General features: G+C 43.4%; 1 protein-coding gene and 1 long non-coding RNA gene across 2 annotated transcripts in view; both read right to left on the reverse strand.

The window, feature by feature from the left end:
• The window catches only part of appbp2 (amyloid beta precursor protein (cytoplasmic tail) binding protein 2), a 73,786-nt gene extending 61,414 nt beyond the window's left edge, over positions 1-12,372 (reverse strand). The window contains exons 1-2 of the mRNA XM_078536112.1: positions 12,231-12,372; positions 2,788-2,876 (exon numbers count right to left, since the gene is read on the reverse strand). Of these exons, the coding sequence (XP_078392238.1) occupies positions 2,788-2,876; positions 12,231-12,293 (152 nt within the window). The 5' untranslated portion in view covers positions 12,294-12,372. The remainder of the gene's footprint in view (positions 1-2,787; positions 2,877-12,230) is intronic.
• A 2,541-nt stretch (positions 12,373-14,913) lies between these two features.
• LOC144675068 (uncharacterized) lies at positions 14,914-19,077 on the reverse strand. Its single transcript, XR_013574744.1, has 2 exons — positions 18,964-19,077; positions 14,914-16,059 (listed from the first exon to the last, which is right to left on the reverse strand). It is a non-coding gene; the product is annotated as an uncharacterized LOC144675068 (long non-coding RNA).
• Between the last annotated feature and the right edge of the window lie 2,791 nt (positions 19,078-21,868).

The raw sequence follows: 21,868 nt of genomic DNA on the forward strand, positions 1-21,868 counted from the left end.
GCTTTGAACCTGAGTGCATACCTGGGTGTTTGGTTAGGAGGTGTTCCTTTCCTTTCGCTTTTTCTACATTTTTCACCCTGTAGGAATTGGTTCTTACTCTACTACAGGAAAAGGAGATAGCTGTTTCGTGAGTATCTGGTAAATGGTTAAGGTCTATTTCAGTCAAAGTTTACCACCAGTCTGTATACTATTTAAAGTTAATAAAATATATATTTTTAAAAGTGTGAATAATATAATTAAGAAATTAGTTAAAACACGATAAGGATGGCAGGACAGGTGATGTGTCAAGGCTGTAGCATGTGGGAGCTCCTGAATGCCAGTTTGATCCAGAGCAAACGCATCTGCAGCAAGTGTTTGAGGCTCGAGGAGCTTCAGCTCAGAGTCCCTGAGTTGGAGGCTGAGCTGTAGACATCGTGACACATCAGGGAAGGGGAAAGTTACCTGGATGCATTGTATCAGGAGGTAGGTAGAACTCAGAGGGCAAGAGTGCAGGATCCTCAGCCTTTGTAATTGTCCAATAGGTTTGAGGTTCTCGCAGCTTGTTTGGTGAGCGTGGGGCCTGCAAGGTGGATGAGCTAACTTACCATAGTGCCACAGTACAGGAAGCCATTTAATGGGGGGGAGGGGGGCAAAAAGGAATGTTGTAGTAGTAGTCGTAGTGGACAGTATATAGTGAGGGGGATTGATGAATTGAACATTATTCAATGACAGATAAATTGAACAGATATTTTGCATAAGTTTCACCATACAGGATACAAGTAACATCCGAGAAATACCTGTAAATCGGGAAATGGAAGGGATAGAGGAACTTGGGAAAATTACAATCACCAGGGAAGTGGTACTGAGAAAATTGTTGGAGCTGTGGGCTGACAAGTCCTCAGGTCCTGATGGATTGCATCCTAAAGTCTTAAAAGATGTGGCTAGTCAGATAGTTGAGGCATTGGTTTTAAATTTCCAAAATTCCTAGATTCAGGGAAGGTTCCACTAGATTGAAAGTGGTAAATGTAAGTCCTTTATTCAAGAAAGGAGGGAGACAGAAAGCAGGAAACCACATGCCAGTTAGTGTAACATCTGCCGTAGGGAAAATGTGAGAAGCTATTGTTACAAGGTTAATAGCAGGTCACTTTAGGTTAATCAGGCAGAGTCAACATGGTTTTGTAAAAGCGAAATCATGTTTAACCAATTTACTGGAGTTCTTTGAAGAAGTAACATATGCTGTGGATAAAGGGGGACCAGTGGAAGTACAGTATTTAGATTTCCAGAAGGCATTTGGTAAGGTGCCACATCAAAGGTTATTGCAAAAAAAAAGCCCATGGTGTAGGGGGAAACATATTGGCATGGTTAGAAGGTTGGCTAGCTAACAGGAAACAGTAGACATAAATGGTTGGCAAGATATAACGAGTGATGTGCTACAGGGATCAATGAGGGGGCCTCCAATCCAGGCATTAGTTTAGTAAACTCTCTCTTAACTGCTTTCAACATATTTACATCCTTCCTTAAATAAGGAAACCAGTACTATACACAGTACCCCAGATGTGGTCTCCCCAATGCCCTGTACAACTGAAGCATAACCTCCCTACTTTTGTATTAAATTGCACTCTCAATAAACAATAACATCCTATTAGCTTTACTAATTAAAGCAGGCCTCAATTCTTTTACAATTTATATACATGACTTGGATAAAGGGACTGAAGATATGGTTGCTAAATTTGCTGATTACACAAAGATAGGCAGGATAGTAAAATGTGACGAGGACACAAGGAGGTGACAAAGGGATATAGATAGGTTAAGTGAGTGGGCAAAGACTTATCAAATGGGTATAATGTGGGCAAGTGTGAAACTATCCATTTTGGCAGGGAGAATAAAAAAGAAATATATTATCTAAATGGTGAGGGATTGCAGAGCTCTGAGATGCAGAGGGATCTGGGTGTCCAGGTGCATGAATTGCATAAACCAAGTACGCAGGTACAGCAAATAATTAGTAAAGCTAATAGGATGTTATTGTTTATTGAGGGGGGAATTGAATACAAAAGTAGGGAGGTTATGCTTCAGTTGTACAGGGCATTGGGGAGACCACATCTGGGGTACTGTATATAGTTACTAGTCTACTTATTTAAGGAAGGATGTAAATATGCTGATAGCAATTGAGAGTTTACTCAACTAATGCCTGGATTGGGCAGGTTGCCTTATGAGGAAAGGTTGGACAGGTTAGGCTTGTATCTGTCGGAGTTTAGAAGAGTAAAAGGAGATATCGTTAAAACATCCAAGATCCTGAGAGGTGTTGACAGGGTTGATGTGGAGAGGATGCTTCCTCTTGAGGGAGAACCTAGCACTAGGGGCTACTGTTTAAAAGTAAGGGGTCACCCATCTAGGACAGAAATGAGGAGATTTTTTTCTCTCAGGGATGCGCACCTGGGTGTCCTCGGGCTGGCATGGACAAGATGAGCTGAATGGCCTCCTTCTGTGCTGTTACTTTTCTATGGTTCTATGGGTTCGAGGGTCTTTGGTATTCTCTTCCTCAAAAGGAGGTGGGAACAATGTGTTTGAATATTTTTAAGGCAGAGGTGGAGAGATTCTTGATAAGCAAGTGGTGAAGGGTTTTTGGAGGTAGGTGGGAATGTGGACTTGAGGTTACAATCAGATCAGTCATGATCTTATTGAATGGTGGTGCAGTCTCAAGGGGTCAACTGGCATACTCCTGCTCCTAATTCGTATGTTTGTATGTTCATGTGACAAATACAAATTATAATAAAACATTTACATGTACACAGAATCAAGTATGCCTACCTTTTGTCTGATGCTCTAAGCACCTTGGCAAACACCTCAAGTTCACAGAATTCACCTCCCAGCTGGCATAGACGTCCTTGTTGATAAAGCTGTAAGAGCCAATGGGGATTTTAGTCAGATCTGAAAAATTAAGGCATCCATGCTGAGCATCTAAAACATATTTTGGTTACTTTTAAGAAGCCATATTGGTCCATTTCCCCAGTTTTACCCAGGCTTGCCACTGTTTTTGGTATTTTTCTTATTGTTTATAAGCAGTTGTACAAAGTTTTGTTACATTTGAAAGTTAATGCTAGGAATGGATCACTGTCCAATGTGTATAACCAGCAACAATATCAAGCACACCCAAGTCTGGTGCAGCACATTTACATGTGAACTATTATTTCCTCAATGTTGCTTCCCATTGCAACAGGGTACTTTCTCTCACTTTTCACCAGTTGTCCTGTAGCTTTTCAGTGAGATCGCAAGATTAGTGAAACAGGCATGATTTATGCCTAATAAGATATCCAACTGCTCTTGCTCCAGACTCTCAACAGTGAGAAAACAAAGATGACTATCATCCCATCATTCTGAGATGGATTATAATCCAAAAGTGGCACTTCAAGGCTGGAAACTGTAAAATAGAAATACTCAAATGTAAATAAAAGTCAAGGCTGTTAACTAAATACAACTTGGATCACAAAGCTCCATACCCAAATGCAAACTGCAGGAGAATCAGTTCTTAGAAGTAGTAACAGGTGCTGTGGATAAAAGGGGGACTGGTGGATATACTGTACCTAGATTTTCAGAAGTTGATAAGGTGCCACATCAAAGGTTATTGTGGAAAATAAAAGCTCATGGTGTAGACGGTAACATATTGGCATAGATAGAAAATTGGCTAGCTAACAGGAAAGAGTAGGTGTAAATGGCTCATTTTCTGGTTGGCAAGAAGTGACGAGTGGTGTGCCGCCAGGGATCAATGCTTGGGCCTCAACTGTTTCAAAATAAGGGGGTCGCCCATTTAGGACAGAGGCGAGGAGACATATTCTCTCTCAGGGGTCGTGGGACTTTGGAATTCTCTTCCTCAAAAGATGGTTTGAGGCAGAATCCTTGAATATCTTTATGGCAGGGGTAGCTAGATTCTTGATAAGCAAGGGGGTAAAAGGAATGTGGAACTGAGGTTCAGATCAGCCATGATCTTATTGAAAGGCAAGCAGGTTTAAGAGGCCAAGTGGCCTACTCCTGGTCCTAGTTAGTATGTTCGTATGTATGCTCATATCAAAATCTTAACTGGAGTATACAATTTTATAAGAGACAGCTTTTATTGTTGATTTTTATCTTCTAATTCTATACAATAGTGTGTTAAGCAAGGAGGAAAGACATTGTTTGAGTGGTGTGAATTACATCCCGTTGTGGAGATCTCACCCTGGAAACAGGACCATCAGAAAAATTATTATGCAATCAAGTCTATAACTTGATGATACATCATGCACTGTTGAAGCAAAGGAACGCTTCAACAGTTCGTGAAGCAGCTCAGTTCAACAATTATATAATTTGATTAACTGAATTTAAGGAGTGAACAAATGTGAGATAGAGATGTCCTATCTGTATATTCCAAAACTACTTACTAACTTCAACGTGGTTATCCATAAAAAACTGATTTTATAAATAAGTAGTATTTTTTTTACATAATAAGCTGAACCATGAAGTAAGAAACTACCTACTACAAGTAGCCCCATCGGTCAAATAAATACAGATACACACGTTGATTATTTGCTATTCTAACAATTCATAACAAAACACATCAGTAAAAAAAGAGTGGAAATGAACTGACAACTACTTTTATATAAAATCAGTACATATTGAGCACTGTATAAATGCAAAAAGCTAATGCCAGGAAGTAATATGTTCACCCAGCTTCCAGCACATGCTTCTAGGAGAACTCTTATCTTCTATTTCCATTCAGTACTGTGTTAATTAAATCAGAAAGATATAATTTGAGCTGTGCAAATTACATCCTCCTGTGGATATTTCAAACAGGATCAGGGCCAAAGGAACTATTATGCAATTAAGTTTGTAACTTCATTTTGTATTTTTTGTGGCTGTCTGGAATTTTACAGAATCACAGAACTGTTACAGTGCAGAAGGAAGCCATTCAGCCCATCGTATATACACCGACTCTCCGAATGAGCAATTCACTTAGTGCCATTCTCCTGCCTTATCCCCAGGACCCTGCACACATAAGCATAACACTTTTTTTCAGGTAACAGTCCAATTCCCTTTTGAATGCTTCAATTAAACCTACCTCTACCACTCTTATGCAGTACATTCCAGACCTTTACCATTCACTGCGTGATAAAGTTTCTCCTCCTGTCACTTTTGCTTCTTTTACGAATTACTTTAAATTTGTGCTCTCTTGTTCTCGATGCTTTCACAAGTTGAACAGTTTCTCCCGACCTACTCTGTCCAGACCCCTCAAGAATTTGAATACTTCTCAGGTCCTCCTTCAGTCTTTTCTTCTCCAAGGAAAAGGGTCCTAACTAATCTTAATCTTCATAACTGAAGGTTCTCATCCCTGGGACCAGTCTTGTGAAACTTTTCTGCACACTCTCCAATGCCTCCACATTCTTCCTAAAATGCAGTGACCAGAACTGGATGCAATGTTCCAGCTGAGGCCGAATTAGTGTCTTATACATGTTCAACATAGCCTCCTTGCTCTTGTACTCCGTGCCCCTTTAATATAGGCAACCCACAACCTCGACCATCGAGAAGGACAAGGGCAGCAGATAGATGGGAACACCACCACCTGGAAGTTCCCCTCCAAGCTACTCACCATCCTGACTTGGAAATATATTACCGTTCCTTCACTGTCACTGGGTCAAAATCCTGGAACTCCCTCCCTAACAGCACTGTGGCTGTACCTACACCACAGGGACGGCAGCAACTCAAGACGACAGCTCACCACCACTTTCTCAAGAGCAAATATGGATGGGCAATAAATGCTGGCCTAGCCAGCAACACCCCTGTAAAAATGATTTTAAAAACTGTGCGCTTTATTAGACATGCTCTCAACTTGTCCTGTAACCGTTAATGAAAAAATACGTGCGCAAGTCATTCTTTCACAGGGTGTGGGTCGCTGGCTAGGCCAGCATTTATTGCCCATTCCAAATTGCCCTAGACAAAGTGGCGGTGAGCCACCTGCTTGAACCGCTGCAGTTCACACGCTGTATTTACACCACAATGCAGGTAGGAAGGGATTTTGATCCAGCAACAGGGAAGGAAAGGTGATATATTTCCAAGTTAAGATGGTGTGTGGCTTGGAGGGGAACTTGCATGTGCTGGAGTTCCCATGCATCTGCTGCCTTTGTCCTTCAAGGTGGTAGAAGTTGCAGGTATGGAAGGTGCTTTTGAAGGAGCCTTGCTGAGTTGCTGCAGTGCTGCAGGTGTTCCTCGCTGCTGCCACTATGTGTCAGTGGTGGAGGGAGTGAAGCTTGAAGGTGGTGGATGGGGTGTCAATCTTCTTGAGTGTTGTTGGAGCTTCACTCACCCAGACAAGTGGAGTGTATTCCAACATTCCTGACTTGATCCTTGGAGCATTGGTATTGCCGGTGAATGTCAAAGGGAGATTCTCTTTTGTTGGAGATGGTCATTGCCAGACATGTGCGATGCCAAGCCTGAACAAATCTTGCTGCATATGGACACAGACTGCTTCAGTTTGCTAAACCTGACGAACTCCCACAACAATGTCCCAGGACCTTGATTGACTTCCAATAACCAGAACAATCGTCCTTTGTGCTAGGCATGACTTCAGCCGGTGGACCGTTTCTTCCCCCCCACCTGGTCCACAACCAAGACCCTCTCCACACGCACACCCCTTTCCATCACTTTGCTGATGACAGACAATCTAGTGATGGGGCAGTAATTATCCAGGTTGGACTTCACCTGCCTTTTGTGGACATACCTGGGCAATTTTCCACATTGCCGAGTAGATGCCAGTGTTGTCTGGACTGGAACAACTTGGCTAGGGGCCTGACTAGTGCTGGGGCACAAGTCTTCAGTACTATTGCTGGAACGTTGACTGGGCTCTCAGGCCATTGCTGTATCCAACGCCTTCAGCGATTTCTTGATATCATGATGAGTGAATTGATTTAGCTGAAAACTGGCATCGGTGATGCTGGGGATCTCAGGAGGAGGTTGAGTTGGATCATCATAACACTTTCGGCTGAAGATTGTTGCAAATGCTTCAGCCTTATCTTTTCAGCTGATGTGCTGGATACCCATCATTGAGAATGGATACCCATCATTGAGAATGGGGATATTTGTGGAGCCTCCTCCTCCAGGTAGTCAGTTATTTAATTGTCCACCACCATTTCCAACTGAATGTGGCAGGGCTGCAGAGAGTTTGGATCTGATTTGTTGGTTGTGGGTTTGCTTAGCTCTGTCTATTGCATGCATGTTTGGCACACAAGTAGTCCTGTGTTGTGGCTTCACCAGGCTGACACCTCATTTTTAGGTATGCCTGGTGCAGATCCTGCCATGCCCTCCGCACTCTTCATTGAACTAAGGCTGATCGCCCAGCTTAATGGTAATGGTAGTGGTGGGGGATACGTTGGGCCATGAGGTTACAGATTGCAGTTGATTACAATTCTGCTCCTGCTGATGTCCCACAGTGTCTCATGGATGCCCAGTCTTGATTTCCTAGAGCAATTCTAAATCCATCCCAATTAGCACAGTGGTAGTGCCACAACACGATGGAGGGTATCCTCACTGTGAAGACAGGACTTTGTGGTGGTCACTCCTGCCAATGCTGTCACTGACAGATGCATCTGCAACAGGTGGACTGACAAGACTGAGGTCAAGTATGTTTTTTCCTCGTTGGCTCCCTCCCAACCTGCCGCAGACCCAGTCTCGCAGCCATGTCCTTTCAGACTTGGTCTGCTTGGTCAGTAATGATGCTACTGAGTCACTCCTGGTGATGGACATTTGAAGTCCCCCACCCAGAGGACATTGTGCCCTAGCCATCCTCAGTGCTTCCTCTAAGTGGTGTTCAACATAGATGAGTACTGATTCATCAGCTGAGGGGGGGAAACAGTAGATGGTAATCATGAGGTTCTCTTGCCCATGTTTGACTAGATACCATGACACTTGATGGCTGTCCAAAAAGAAAGAGTTTAAAACTGATCATTTTAAATGGGTAGACAACCTATTCACATGGGTTCTCACTTTTGATCACTGTCCAGCAACCTTTGCAAGGACAGGATCTGGCTTAGCTGTGATACATTCTGCAGTTCATGAATCATTTGATAGCCACCATCAAGGGTCACATGTAAATAATGGTGACTTAGATAAGATACTGGCACCCTTGGCCAAACTAGAAGCTAAAATCCTCAAGATAATAGAGAGAAAAATTGACAAGAAAGTTAAATTCATTAAATTTTTTGCCATGTGTTTGAAAGAAAGGCAGACCTGCTACTAAAAAGTGCTTTTCACAACCTTTGGGCTTCTCGAATCACTTTACAGCCAAAGGACTTTGGAAGTGTAAGCTATAATGTAGGAAGCACCGTAGCCAATTTGCGTACAATAAACTCTCTCAAAATAGCAACGTGGCAAGGACCAGATAATTTTTTTTGTGATGCTGATTGAGGGATAAATTTTGGTCAGAACACCGGGGATAACTCCCCTAACCTTTGTCAATACAGTGCCACAGAATCCTTTACAACCACCTGAGCAGACAGGTGGGGCTGTGGTTTAACCTGAAAGGTGGCATCTCTGACAGTACACCGCTCCCTCAGTACTTCACTGGATTATCAGCCTTGAATTTTGCTCTGACGCACTGGAGTTGGCTGGAAGGAAATGGTGTGATATGTTACCTTATAAACAAGATCAGAAAACAACATCAACAACAACCATTTATATAGGGACTTTGACATAATTAAACATCCCAAGGTGTTTCACAGGAGCATTATAAAACAAAATTAGACAGGTGCATATGGAGATATTAGGACAGATGATCAAAGGCTTAGTTAAATATGTAGCTTAAGAAAGCCACATCAAATAGAATTCTAGAGCTTAGAGCCTTGACAACTAAAGATATAGCCACAAATGGTGGCGGGGTTAAAATCAGAAGTGCTCACAAGGCTAGAACTAGAGGAAGGTTGATATTTGTGCGTAGTTAGAGATAGGAAGGCCAAGTCCATGGAGCAATCTGAAAACAAGGATGAAACTGGGACCCATAAGTAGTCCACTGAGCATACAGCAGTGACGAGGACACAGCAACTGGTACAAATTAGGATAGGCTAAGCAGAGTTTTGGATCACCTCAACTTTACAAGGGTAGAGTTTGGGAGATTGGACAGGAGTATGCTGGAATAGTGAAGTTTAGGGGATAAACAAAGGCATGGATGAGGGTATCAGGAGGAGATAAACTGAAGCAGGAACAGAATTGAACGATATTATGGAGGTGGAAATGGAGTCTTAGCGATGGTGAGAATACACGGTCAGTAGCTGATACCACATATTACTACAAGTTACACATTTTTCAAGACCCAAACTAGTCACTCTTACTAAAACTGATGAGTAATTAGACACAGCCGTTTTAACCCATCCACAAGGTTACTCTACAATACAATTATGCAGCCACATGAGTCTGGTTGGGGATTGTGGGAGCCATAAAACACACTAGGATTTGTTTTATGTTGAACAACAAGTATGACATAATGCATTCAAGAACTTGATGATTGTGAGCACAAATGGTGTACTTATTTTCCTTTCAAACTGAGATTGCTGGCAAAATGTAAGAACAATGATGCAGAAGTAACTGCACAGGAAAAGAAGCCAGCAAGAGGCATCAGAAACAGGAGCAATCAGGCCTACTCCTTTTCACACCAAGGTTACGGATCTTCTCTTAAATATTGAAGAGTGGCAAATTACATTGTTCCAACCTAAGCTGCAGATAAAATTTGGTTAAGACCTTCTAAAGGCCCAGTTGGACAGCCTCCAAAAAAGGGGGCAGGGAGCATAATGCAGGATTAGCCTGCACCCTTTCAGTAATACAGGCTGCACACCAACCTTATGCTGCCGGCTCATTGTAATGATTTCTGCTGCCAATGCTAACCATGCTGTTCACTCACTGCACAACAGCAGGGGGCCTAATAACCTGCTAGCAGTATTTAAAAGCAAAAAACCGTGGATGCTGGAAATCCAAAAAATAAATAAATAAATAAAAATATCTGGAAAACCCCAGCAGATCTGGGAGCATCTGCGGAGAGGAACATAGTTAACGTTTCGAGTCCGTATGACTCTTCAACAGAACAGTTCTGTTGAAGAGTCATACAGACTCAAAATGTTAACTGTGTTCCTCTCCGCAGATGCTGCCAGACCTGCTGAGTTTTTCCAGGTATTTTTATTTATTTTTTTTTAGCAGTATTTAAAACTAGCCTGCACCTCAAAAGGAAGTTGGATTGTAGTTGCTGAGATCATTGTTGCAGAGCACTGTTCCCAATCAATGGCTGACAATGGGAGGGAGGGAGGGGGAAAGAGTGCAAGAGAACAAATCACAATTTTCCCAACACATATGATCTTTGTCACATCTGCTTCACTAAGAGGCTCCCGTGTTTGCAGGGAGGCAGACACATGTTGAGAATGGGAACACCTCACTCAAGTTGTCAGTGTCAGTGAATGCTGGACCGGCCACAGCCTCAGCTCAATTCACCTTACCCCCATTACTCAGCTGCTAACAATAACACATACTTGACATTTACATCCTTCACCACAAAAACTGTTGCAACTCTTACACCCACATGTTACAGCTATTCAGCCACATTGCCCAAACATATTGCATAACATCCACTGCAACATTTCTCTCTTTCACAGGAGACGGTGGTGCACAAAGGCAGCTTTTTTAAAATTCATTTTTATGGGGTGTGGGCATGACTGGCTAGGTCAGCATTTATTGCCCTCAAGCAGGTGGTGGTGAGCTGCCATCTTGAACTGCTGCAGTCCATGTGGTGTAGGTACACCCAGTACTGTTAGGGAGTTCGTTCCAGGATTTTGACCCAGCGACAGTGAAGGAACAGCGTTATATTTCCAAATCAGGATGGTGAGTGGTTTAGCAGGGAACCTCCAAGTGGTGGTGTACTGGTCGTGGGTTTGGAAGGTGCTGTCTCAGGAGGCTTGGTGAGTTCTTACAATGCATTTTGTAGATGGTATACACTGCTACCAGTGTGTCAGTGGTGAATGGAGTGAACACTTGCAGATGTGGTGCCAATGAAGCAGGCTGCTTTGTCCTGGATGGTGTCAAGCTTCAAGTGTTGTTGGAGCTGCACTCATCCAGGCAAGTGGAAAATATTCCATCACACTCCTGACTTGTGCCTTGTAGATGTTGGACAGGCTTTGGGGATTCAGGAACAGAGTTACTCACCGCAGGATTGCTAGCCTCCAATCTGCTCTTGTAGCCACAGTATTCATATGACTAGTCCAGTTCAGTTTCTGGTCAATGGAAACCCTGAGGATGTTGATAGTGGTGGATTCAGCGATCGTAATGTCATTGAATGTCAAGGGGCATTGGTTAGATTCCCTCTTGTTGGAGATGGTCATTGCCTGGCACTTGTGTGGCGTGAATGTTACTTTCCACTTGTCAGCCCAAACCTGGATATTGTCCAGGTCCTCCTGCATTTGGACATGGACTGCTTCAGTATCTGAGGAGTCACGAATGGTGCTGAACGTTGTGCAGTCAGCAACGAACAAACATCCCCACTTTGACCTTATGGAGATAAGGAAGACCATTGATGAAGCAGCTGAAGATGGCTCTCATACTAAGCTGGAATTAACTGTAGGGGAGAGACATGCCTGCATGTTCTAGCTGCCCTTAGAGGAGATGACGCTGCCCATTATGGAAAAAGCCATCCCAGTCAGGCTGAATCCACTGAAGGTAATGGTATCCTCATACATAATGCTTCTTCTCACATTCCACTTCCACCTCATCCCACAGTTTCCTTTAACAGACAAGCTGTAAATCTCTAACCAAGCTCTTCTTCCTTTCTCATCTCTACGACCTATGCCCGTTTTTTCCTTTCAGGTATCCAAGAACTGTAACCTGTCCAGGCAGTGGAAAAAAACTAAAGACAGTGATGAAGAAATGGTCATTCAATGTTACACACGCAGCCAGCAGCTTAAATACTGACAGCATGCAGTAGTATCTGCACATGAGACAACGGCAACAAGCACACTGCAGCCAGAGGAGAGGCAAGAATAGTAGATTTCAGCTCAGAGGGGGAGGTCACATGTTAGTTCTGCTGCAGGGAACTCAAACTTTGAGGTGCCAGGCTACAGAAAAAGGTTGATGGATATACATAATGAAATTCTTGGTGCAGTGGAAAGTCCGTCAGAAAACCTGCATATAACATTAAGGAGCATGGAGGAATCTGGCACCAACTTAGCACAGGACTTGGCATAGAACTTGCAGACCACCTTTTCCAGCACGAAATGATGGCCAACTCCAGCAGACTTGTGGAACCAAACATGATGCAGCATGTGATGGCGAAATCTCAAATCTCCAATGCAATATGAGCTGCAACCATCCAACGTCCGAGTGCTGCAATGGAAGCTCTCAGCCCGTAGCTGCAAAAGCTCATTCAAGGCTATCTGTAATCTCCTCCATTAAAAGTCAGTAGCCTTCCTCTAACCATGTTGTGGGTACTAGGGTAGCACTTTGTAGGAGCACTAGGACAGACAAAGGCATAGAGAAGACAGGCACTAAAGGAATGCAGAAGGAAGGGTGATCAATTTAATTTTTTATATCACATGATTTCATTTATAAAATTGGTTTGGAGTGTATTTTGTGGTTTTAATTTCTGCGTTGTGGTCAAGAGGGTGATGTGATGCTCAGTGACAGAGGGAAAGTAAAGAACGTGGGACTGTTGGCAAATAGGGAATTGGGGTTGAGGTTACTGGTATTACACTCCAATTGGTTCTTCACATGGAACCTGGGGAGAAAGGGACCTTCCAAGTTTCAGCCTCCCTCCCTCTTCCTCCTTCTCAAGTTCTTGCCTGTTAGATGGCAGTGAGGGCTGTTCCTTCATGATGTCAAGGTAAGACAGCATGCAGCATACCATCACAAATCTTGAGACCCGCTCAGCTGAGTGCTGCAGCACTCCTCCAAAGAGGCCAAGCAGTAGAATCATTGCTTCCGCACACCAGTCCTCAATTCTACCATATTTCTTGTGGTATTATACACATGCTGCGCATGTGCGCATGGGTTAGGAACCAGAGCCATGTCATCAGCCGATAGCCCTGTTACCCAGTAGCCATACTTTGGTTCACCATAATGGCTTAAATATAGCTGGCACAGTAGACTGCCACAGAACATACGAATTAGGAGCTAGAGTAGGCGACTTGGCCCCTCGAGTCTGCTCTGCCATTCAACGAGAGCATGGCTGATCTGATTGTATCCTCAACTCTTCATTCCCACCTACCCCCACAACCTGTCACCCCTTGTTTATCAAGAATCTATCTAGCACTGCCTTAAAAATATTCAAATACTCCGCTTCCGCTGCCTTTTGAGGAAGAGAATTCTTAAGACTCAAAGAGAAAACTTCTCATCTGTCTTAAATGGGCGATCTTTTATTTTTAAACAGTGGACCCTAGTTCCGAATTCTCTCAAGAGGAAAAATCCTTTCCATATCCACCCTGTCAAGACCCCTCAGGATCTTATACATTTCATATGCAATTCATGCACTCGGGCACCCTAATCGCTCCGCAATCTCTCACCATTTCGATAACATGTTTTTTTATTCTTCCTGCCAAAATGGGCAATTTCACATTTTCCCACATTATACTCCATTTGTCAGATCTTTGCCCACTCACTTAACCTATATCCCTTTGGGGCCTCCTTATGTCATCACAACTTACTTTCCTTACCTATCTTTGTGTCATCGGCAAATTTAGCAACCATACCTTCAGTCCCTTCATCCAAGTCATTTATATAAATTGTAAAGAGTTGAGGCTCCAGGACTGATCCCTGTGGCACACCGCTGGTTACATCTTGCCAACCAGAAAATGACCAGAATGCATCATGAGGGCAGCCAGGATGCTGAGCACTGACGTGTTGTCTATGGTTGCACGCCGAGTCAGTACAATCAATCACTCAATTCAGATACAAAGCAGCTTGCATGCATTCAATAGCACCCTGTACCATGAGGAAGTTTGCAATCCCTATAAACCCTCGTGCTTGCTAGAGCTTCTTCTCTCTGGCAAGACGGAATGCAACAAAGTTAGTTCTCTTTGAATAGACAGCCTCATTTGTTTCCCTTATAAGACAGCATACTGTAAATTACAGGAAACTACTAATGTCACCAGCACTGGTCTGGAAGGAGCCAAATGCATGAAGGTTCATTGCCACAGTCCCCTTCATAGAGGCTGGAAATATGGTCCTTTCCCTGTTCGGAGGCTGCAGCATGTAGCATATTTTAGACCCCCTTGGGCGAACTGCAGACATGTTCAAACATTGGTCCTTCCTGAGACTCGACTCCAACAGGAAGGCTATTTGTTCACCCAAGTCTGGGAGCAACTGATTTGTCCAGGAGCCTTGACATCAGCTAAAAGTACTTCAGCACTTGCAACACCACTTCCCACTCCCTGTAGATTTTTGAAACAACTACAGAAAGCACCAAAACTGTAGAAATGCAGCAATAGTCAGAAGAAATGAGCAACCAAACCGCAAGTAGTCGATGGTCCCTTTAAATAGCAGTGTGTCTTTAGCTGTGCAAGGTTAAGATAATGCTGACTGGAACGTTGAACTCCAAAAATCACATGGCTGGCATCAAATCAGTGGGTTGTGATTCTGCTTCAGTGGTTCTGCTTGCTTGGCATACTTACATCAGATGTTAAGTGCACACTAGCCCCTTTACCAAGATGGTATCCAGCATGCTTTGCATCAGAAATGCATGTGTGCACCACAGGTGCCAAAGGAAACCATAGGAAAATTCGTAGCACAAAAAATGTGGATACTGCCAATTTTGTCTCCCTAATGCTCAACACAGAACTGCTTTACAAGCTACACTGGAAACCAAATAAACACAGAAAGTCAATTTTAATGGCTGACACGGTGCTTTTGATAGCCTGAGTCTGTCAAATGCAAGAAACTGAACACACATTTATCAGGCATCAACCTATCATTTAATATCTTTAGAGTTCAGTTCAGAGTCTCTGTTAAATACAACATAGAAACAAAATACATTCATGGCCAAGTGTCATTATGTCATATTCATCTAATGTAATTATATGAACAGCTGCTGGTAGACTTGCAATATTATGAATAATTACAGTGCTACATGATCTCATTGAAGGATTAATGAATGATCACGTGCAGAACCTAGTCAGAAATCAATGACAATCAAACAAGAATGATCCAAGTGTAGCACTAAACTGAATGTCCAAACTCCACAATGCACAATTGTAAAAAAAATAGGCAGCATTTTCATGGTCATAATTGGTGTTCAGATGAAAATGTTGCTTTGTGAGCGCCTCATGGTCACTGTTTAGAATGTTCAACCTACTCAGGTGAGGTCAGAATCTTGAACTCAGTCCCCAGCAATCCCTTATTTACACCAGAGAAATTTGATACTTACTGTTAAATTAATATTGTCAATTCCATATTCCTGCTCTACAAAAACACAACTGGCCAAGGGAGACTGAATTCCAATAAAATTTGACAAATCTTAGGAGTTATATTTTGCTCTGGAACATCGTCATTGTCCCTTAGCGACAAATTGTGTAAAAGGGTTTCCTTTACGTCCGTTAGATTAAGTAATTTGTGGTTACAATAGGCCTGGAGTGCTAAGACTGAGTTTCAAGGACTATTCAGAAAAGTCACTTTTGTCCTGCCTTGCAAATGATGTAAACAATTGCTTTGAAGCATAGTTAAAAAAGGACATGTATGAAAAGCCACAATGAATGACTAATGCATAACAGGGCACAATTCTTTATCCAGCCAAACTAACTCACTGTCATTCATGTCTTAATTCAGGACAGTCACATACTTAAGTCTTCACTGAATTTTACTGCCAGGTTTACATCTCTTAACCCAAAATGAATCCGCAAATTATTTATATTTTAAATACTATAAGTCTATCTATATTCAATTTAGCAATTTTAAGGAATAGATTGCCAAGCAGTTAATTAACATCAGACCTCCAAACCAGCACCCCCCACCCATTTTGCTGCTTTCTGTAGAAATTCTCCATAGCATCACACAAACTCTCCATCATCAAATAAACCTGGGTCAAGTCCTGGACATTTCCTGAGTGGGACACAATGGAGTTTGTTTAGTGATGAACGGCACTGGAGCGAGAACCACATTTATCTAACCTTCCAGCAAAGCCAAGAATACTGCTACAAATGCAATGCAAAAATGGTCACATGGCTAGCAAGAATTAGTCATTTACCACAAATGAGAAGGGAAATTTGATGGTTACATAGTTTTTACATAAACAGATGCGAGGTTATTGACGGGCCCATTTTCCTTTTGTACAAACTTATTACTAACAAGTAGGCAATAGCAAAGACATATCTATTTCCCCTTGAATGCAGAAAATAAACAGATAGGAAGGACCCTTTAGTAATACTCATTATACTGGAGTAGAGATAGAACCTCTTCACAATTTTACTGGGCAGTATGTTTCCAGAGACATACCCTTTTAAATTCCACAAGGAATTAAAAAAATAAATAATAATGCATCTTTGAAAAAATATCAAATAAAGTTACCAATCATGCACCTAAAGTTTGAAAAAGTATAGGTATAATTCTGGACACTATCTCGAGTGACTGTAAACAGAAGGTTTACCTGTAATGGGTAGGTTGTCTTATGAGGAAAGGTTCGGCAGGCTAGGCTTGTATCCGCTGGAGTTTAGAAGAGTAAGAGGCGACTTGGTTGAAACATAAGATCCTGAGGAGTCTTAACAGGGTGGATGTGGACAGGATGTTTCTGCTTGTGGGAGAATCTAGAACTAGGGGTCACTGTTTAAAAAAAAATAAGGTGTCGCCCATTTAAAACAATGAGGTGAATTTTTTTCTCTCAGAGGGTTGAGTGTTTTTGGAACGCTCTTTCTGAAAAAGTGGCGGAAGCAGAGTCTTTGAACATTTTCAAGGCAGAGGTGGATAGATTCTTGGTAAGCAAGGGGGTGATAGGTTATCGGGGGTAGGTGGGATGCAGATTTGAGGTTACTATCATATCAGCCACGATCTTATTAAATGGCGGAACAGGCTCGAGTGACCGAATGGCCTACTCCTGCTCCTTGTTTGTATGTTCCTACAGTTCATAAGTATCAGGTCCACATGTATTTTGTGACAAGACTAAAATGTCTAATGGATCATTTGAGAACAAAATTGGCACTCTTTCAGTCTATAATTCTGAGGACGTCAACTTGAATGTCTTCATAATTAATCAATATTATACTTAAAGCCAGGAGGTCACATCACAACTGGCGGCTGGATAAACTGACAAAGTAAAATACATAGTGTAAGCGTTTCTGGTTTTTACACAAAGTGCTGGAGGAAAAGGATGATGGTAATACACCGTGATCAAAATTTGGCTCAGCCGTACGTGATAAATAAATATTTCTGAATAACAAGACATGCTGACGGAGCTTTTCATTTTGTACTCATCAGGATAGACAGAAGAGTACCAAATTTCAAATGGAACAATTTATACTGCATGAAAAAAAGGTTGCTGATTGTTTGGCAAATAGACTCTGATTTCTCCGTGGCCACACCTTGACCATGCACGAGGGAAAAGTTATCCTCCAAGCCTTTCTTTAAATTCAAAAAAAAAAGCAGGCTGCTATTGGTTGAGATGTTTTCAAGGGGATTGCACCAGTGAACAGTTGTCCCCATGCCTTGTTTAACTGACAAAAGGTTAATGCCTGGAGATGTTTTTTCTGCTTGTTGAGGGCTCTATGTATGCATATATGAAGCTTCTAGCAAGCCTAAGTGAGCCACATTGCGAGCTTGACTGATACTCTTAAAATCGATTGTTAATGTAATCCTTAGCACACTTGAGATTGTTCTCCAAGTGTTGTCCAATTAAGGAATCACATATCAACCCGAGTCCATCTACCAAACAATCAGCACCCTTTTCTCATGCAGCATAATTTATTGTTCCCTTTGCAAAATGGTATTCTTGCATCTGTCCTGATGGATACAAGACGAAAAGCATAATGAGCATGTCTCTTTTTTCCAGCAATGCTCAAGCTCTATACTACCAAGTGGATAAATGAATAAATATTGTTTTTCTCTAGCACATTATTCTTACTTCCTTCCCCTACAGGTCATTTGGTGAAAGTTAAGACTACATGTCAGTCACTGTGCCAACATCCTGTTAAAATGGGGTAGGTGGGCTGCCTTACTATTAATGCTATGAAGTTTAATTCTACAATTACAATATTAATTGCAATGGACACAATTCTCAAGGTACAGTCTGATCAGAGCACTTACAGTTTGATTGCACCTTCCTCTGACCTTTATTCTACTGTTGTCACTATGTTATTAAACATTATATTGGTTTTTGTTAACTGCTGCTCTGCACTGGCCGGACATGCCAAGTGCTCAGTCTAATAAAATTCCCAGTGCTTCAGTTATTTCAACAGACTTAGTCCCGCCATTCCCAGAATGTCTTATGAAGAGAGATTGGGCAAACTGGGCCTGTATTTTCCAGAGTTAAGAATGAGAGGTGATCTCGTTGAAACCTACAAAATACTTAAAGGAATAGACAGGACAGATGCAGGCAAGATGTTTCCCCTGGCTCGGGAGTCTAGAGCCAGGGGACACAATTTCAAAATAAGGGGGAAGTCACTAAGGACCGAGGAGGAGGGGAAATTTCTTTACTCAGAGGGCTGTGAATCTTTGGAATTCTCTACCCCAGAGGGCCATGGAAGCTCAGTCATTGAGTATGTTTAAGGTGGAGATGGATAGATTTCTGATTAACAATAACGTAAAAGGGTTATGGGATTTGTGTGGATAAAAGGCACTGAAGTATTCGATCAGCCATGATCGTATTGAATGGTGGAGCAGGCTTGACAGGCTGAATGGCCTTCTCCTGTTCCTATGTTTCTAACACTCTTCAAGGAGTACAACCATTTCTCCTTACGTGTCTTTATTTACACTTGACTACATTAAATTTCATCTCCTTTTGTTCTACCTGCTTACATACTTTATTTAAGTCATTCCATAATTTTTGAGTTGCTTCCTTCAGTTCCGTGCCCTCTGCTATCTTGACATCATTTGCAAATTTTGACCAATTTGCATCACGGTTCTGAATCTAGGTCACTGATGTAAATCAGAAACGGTAGTCAATTATGCCAAGTACTGTACTTAGTGGAAAAAGATATCACATTTGAATGAATTCAATTTGTGCTGAAATGATGTACTTGCAATTTGGAACACCTCTACATTTAATCAACTTGTAATTTTAAAGCTGTCAAGGCGATAAATGACCTGATCCATTCCAACCAAAGACATAGCTTTTGTGGCAATGTTACCCCATTTCAATATTTGTAGGGTACGCAGGAAGCTTTTAAAAAAGTAAATTTCAAAATTGTTAGAGATTGTACACGTGCATTTTTTTTTTTAAATATAAAAACTATTTGCTCCATCAGCTCAGCTAATTAAGCCATGCAGACTAGAAGGTCGTGTGTTCAACCTTTACTCTGTTACTAAGCTGGTTGATCACAATAAAACCAGCCTCTACTACTAAGTTAGGGTGGCTGATTAAAAGAAGTCTCCGAAAGAGATTGAGGCAACAGAGAGCCAATCAACAGCACTACCCCCTGAACCTCCCAGTCCTCAGGACAGCGAATCAATGGAGGAGGAGGCAACAGTGGAAAAGCAGCAGGGGGAGTGGCGGACGGTGAAGAACAAGAAAAGTAAGAGGGAGCGAAGAAGAAGCAAAGGCGTTTCCCAGAGAAGCGGCAAGGGGCGTCTCCCATCCGACACGGATGACAAGGGCAGCAGCTCTTCGGATGATGAAGTGCCAGGGCGGCACCGACAGAAGAGGCGGCAAAGCTCCAGGGCGTTGGAGGACGAGACACCCGAGCTCCAGAAAATTGGAGACAACAAGGAGACCAGCGCACCCCAACTTTGCCTGCAACCTGAGGAGGCCAGTGCACCACAGCCCCTGGAATCTGGGAGCAGTGAGGCAATCATCGCACCCCAGCTCCAGGAAGCCGGGAACAGCAACACCCCAGAGGGGGTGAGTTTTGGAGAAGCTTCTCCAGCAAAGGTCATCTCAAAACCCGCTCTCTACGTGAACCTCCAGATGCCACCGGAGCAGAACACGGCCAAGGAGATCTACCTCAGCCCATCCAAAGTGAAGGAATTTGAGCTCACTACGGGTATGAAGGAGCAGACTAAAGGTCTGGGACTCTCAGAGACAGTGGGTTTGGTAGGAGAATAAATGCTTTAAACTGGGTTTAAAGATTGTATCCATAAACGTGCGTAGCATTAAATCTACTACGCGATGTGTTGCGACCTTGGACTACCTAGCCAAGGTCAAAGCTGACCTGCTGTTTCTGCAGGAGTGTGCGATACCGCACCTCAGCTCCTACAGGCAATGGTCACGATGGTGGTCCCACGGGCCATCGATCTGGTCGGGCGGAAACGACTCTCGTTCCTCCGGCCTGGGTATTCTGCTGCAGGGAGGCAACTTCACCGTCTCCGAGGTCAAGGAGGTGGTGGGCGGGCGACTCCTCGTAGCAGACGTAATGTACAAGAACGCTCCACTCCGGTTAATTAACGTGTATGGCCCGGCACAAGGGGCTGAGCGGCTGGAGGTTTTTCAGCAGCTCCCACTGCTGCTGGCGACCTCCAGGCCGGTCATTCTGGGCGGGGACTTCAACTGCATCATCGATGCGGCTGGACGATCCGGCAGGGCCGGAAGCAGATTGGACGCTATGTCCAGATCCCTGATGGAAACAGTTAAGGATGCCAAGCTGCACGACGTCTTCAGCAACCCTGCAGACGGAGCGCAGCGTAGATACACCTGGTCGCGGCCAGACGGGTCCATTCGTTCCAGGATAGACTTCCTGTTTGTGTCCCGTGCATTCACAGTCAGATCCACCGAGGTCAAGCCGGTGTTCTTCTCTGACCACTGCCTCCTACTGGCGGACTGCCACTTGGAGAAGGACCTGAGGGTGGGCAGGGGGGCATGGAAGCTAAATGTGCAACTGCTGACCCCAGAGAACATTGAGGAGCTCAAGAGGGATTACAAAGGTTGGAGAACCGTGAAACCCCTCTTTGAGTCCCTGACACACTGGTGGGAAGCGATCAAGGGAAGCATCAAGAGGTTTTTCATCCGCAAAGGCACCCAGAAAGCTAGAAAGGAACAGAGGGAAATGTCCCGACTCCAGAAAAAGATGTAGAATCTGCTCCGGCTGCAGTCGATGGGGGTCGACGTCAAGGAGGAACTCCAAGAGGTGAAGGGCCAGCAAGCCTCGCACTTTGCCTCGGAGGCCTCCAAGATCATCTTCCGTTCCAGAGTCCGCTCCGTGGAGCAGGATGAGACGTGCTCACGTTTCTTCTTCCAAAAGGTACACAGAGAGCGCTCTGTGATCAGCAGCCTGAAGGAAGAAGACGGCTCAGTAAAGTCATCACGGTCCGACATTCTGAGGATCAGCAAATCCTTTTATGCCAGATTGTATGACGTGAAGCCCACGGACAGCACGGCCTCCCAGTCCTTCCTGTCCTCTATCACGGAGGTCTTAGACCACAGTACGCGGGAGAGCCTGGACAAACCGCTAACTCCTGATGAACTGACTAAGGCCCTCGAGTCCTTCGAGAAGAGTAAAACCCCCGGAAGCGACGGCTTGCCGGCGGAGTTGTATTCGGCTCTGTGGGACTTGATCGGCCCAGACCTGCTAGGAGTGTACGAGAGTATGCTCCTGGCCGGTAGTATGTCAGAATCCATGAGGAAGGGCATCATCACCCTCATCTACAAGCACAAGGGGGAAAGGGAGGAAATTAGAAATTGGCGACCCATTTCACTGTTGAATGTGGACTATAAGATTCTGTCCAAGGTCATCGCCAACCGGGTCAAATCCGCTCTGGAATTGGTGAT

Source organism: Cetorhinus maximus, unplaced genomic scaffold (assembly GCF_964194155.1).
Source record: "Cetorhinus maximus unplaced genomic scaffold, sCetMax3.hap1.1 HAP1_SCAFFOLD_908, whole genome shotgun sequence".
NCBI lineage: Eukaryota > Metazoa > Chordata > Chondrichthyes > Lamniformes > Cetorhinidae > Cetorhinus > Cetorhinus maximus.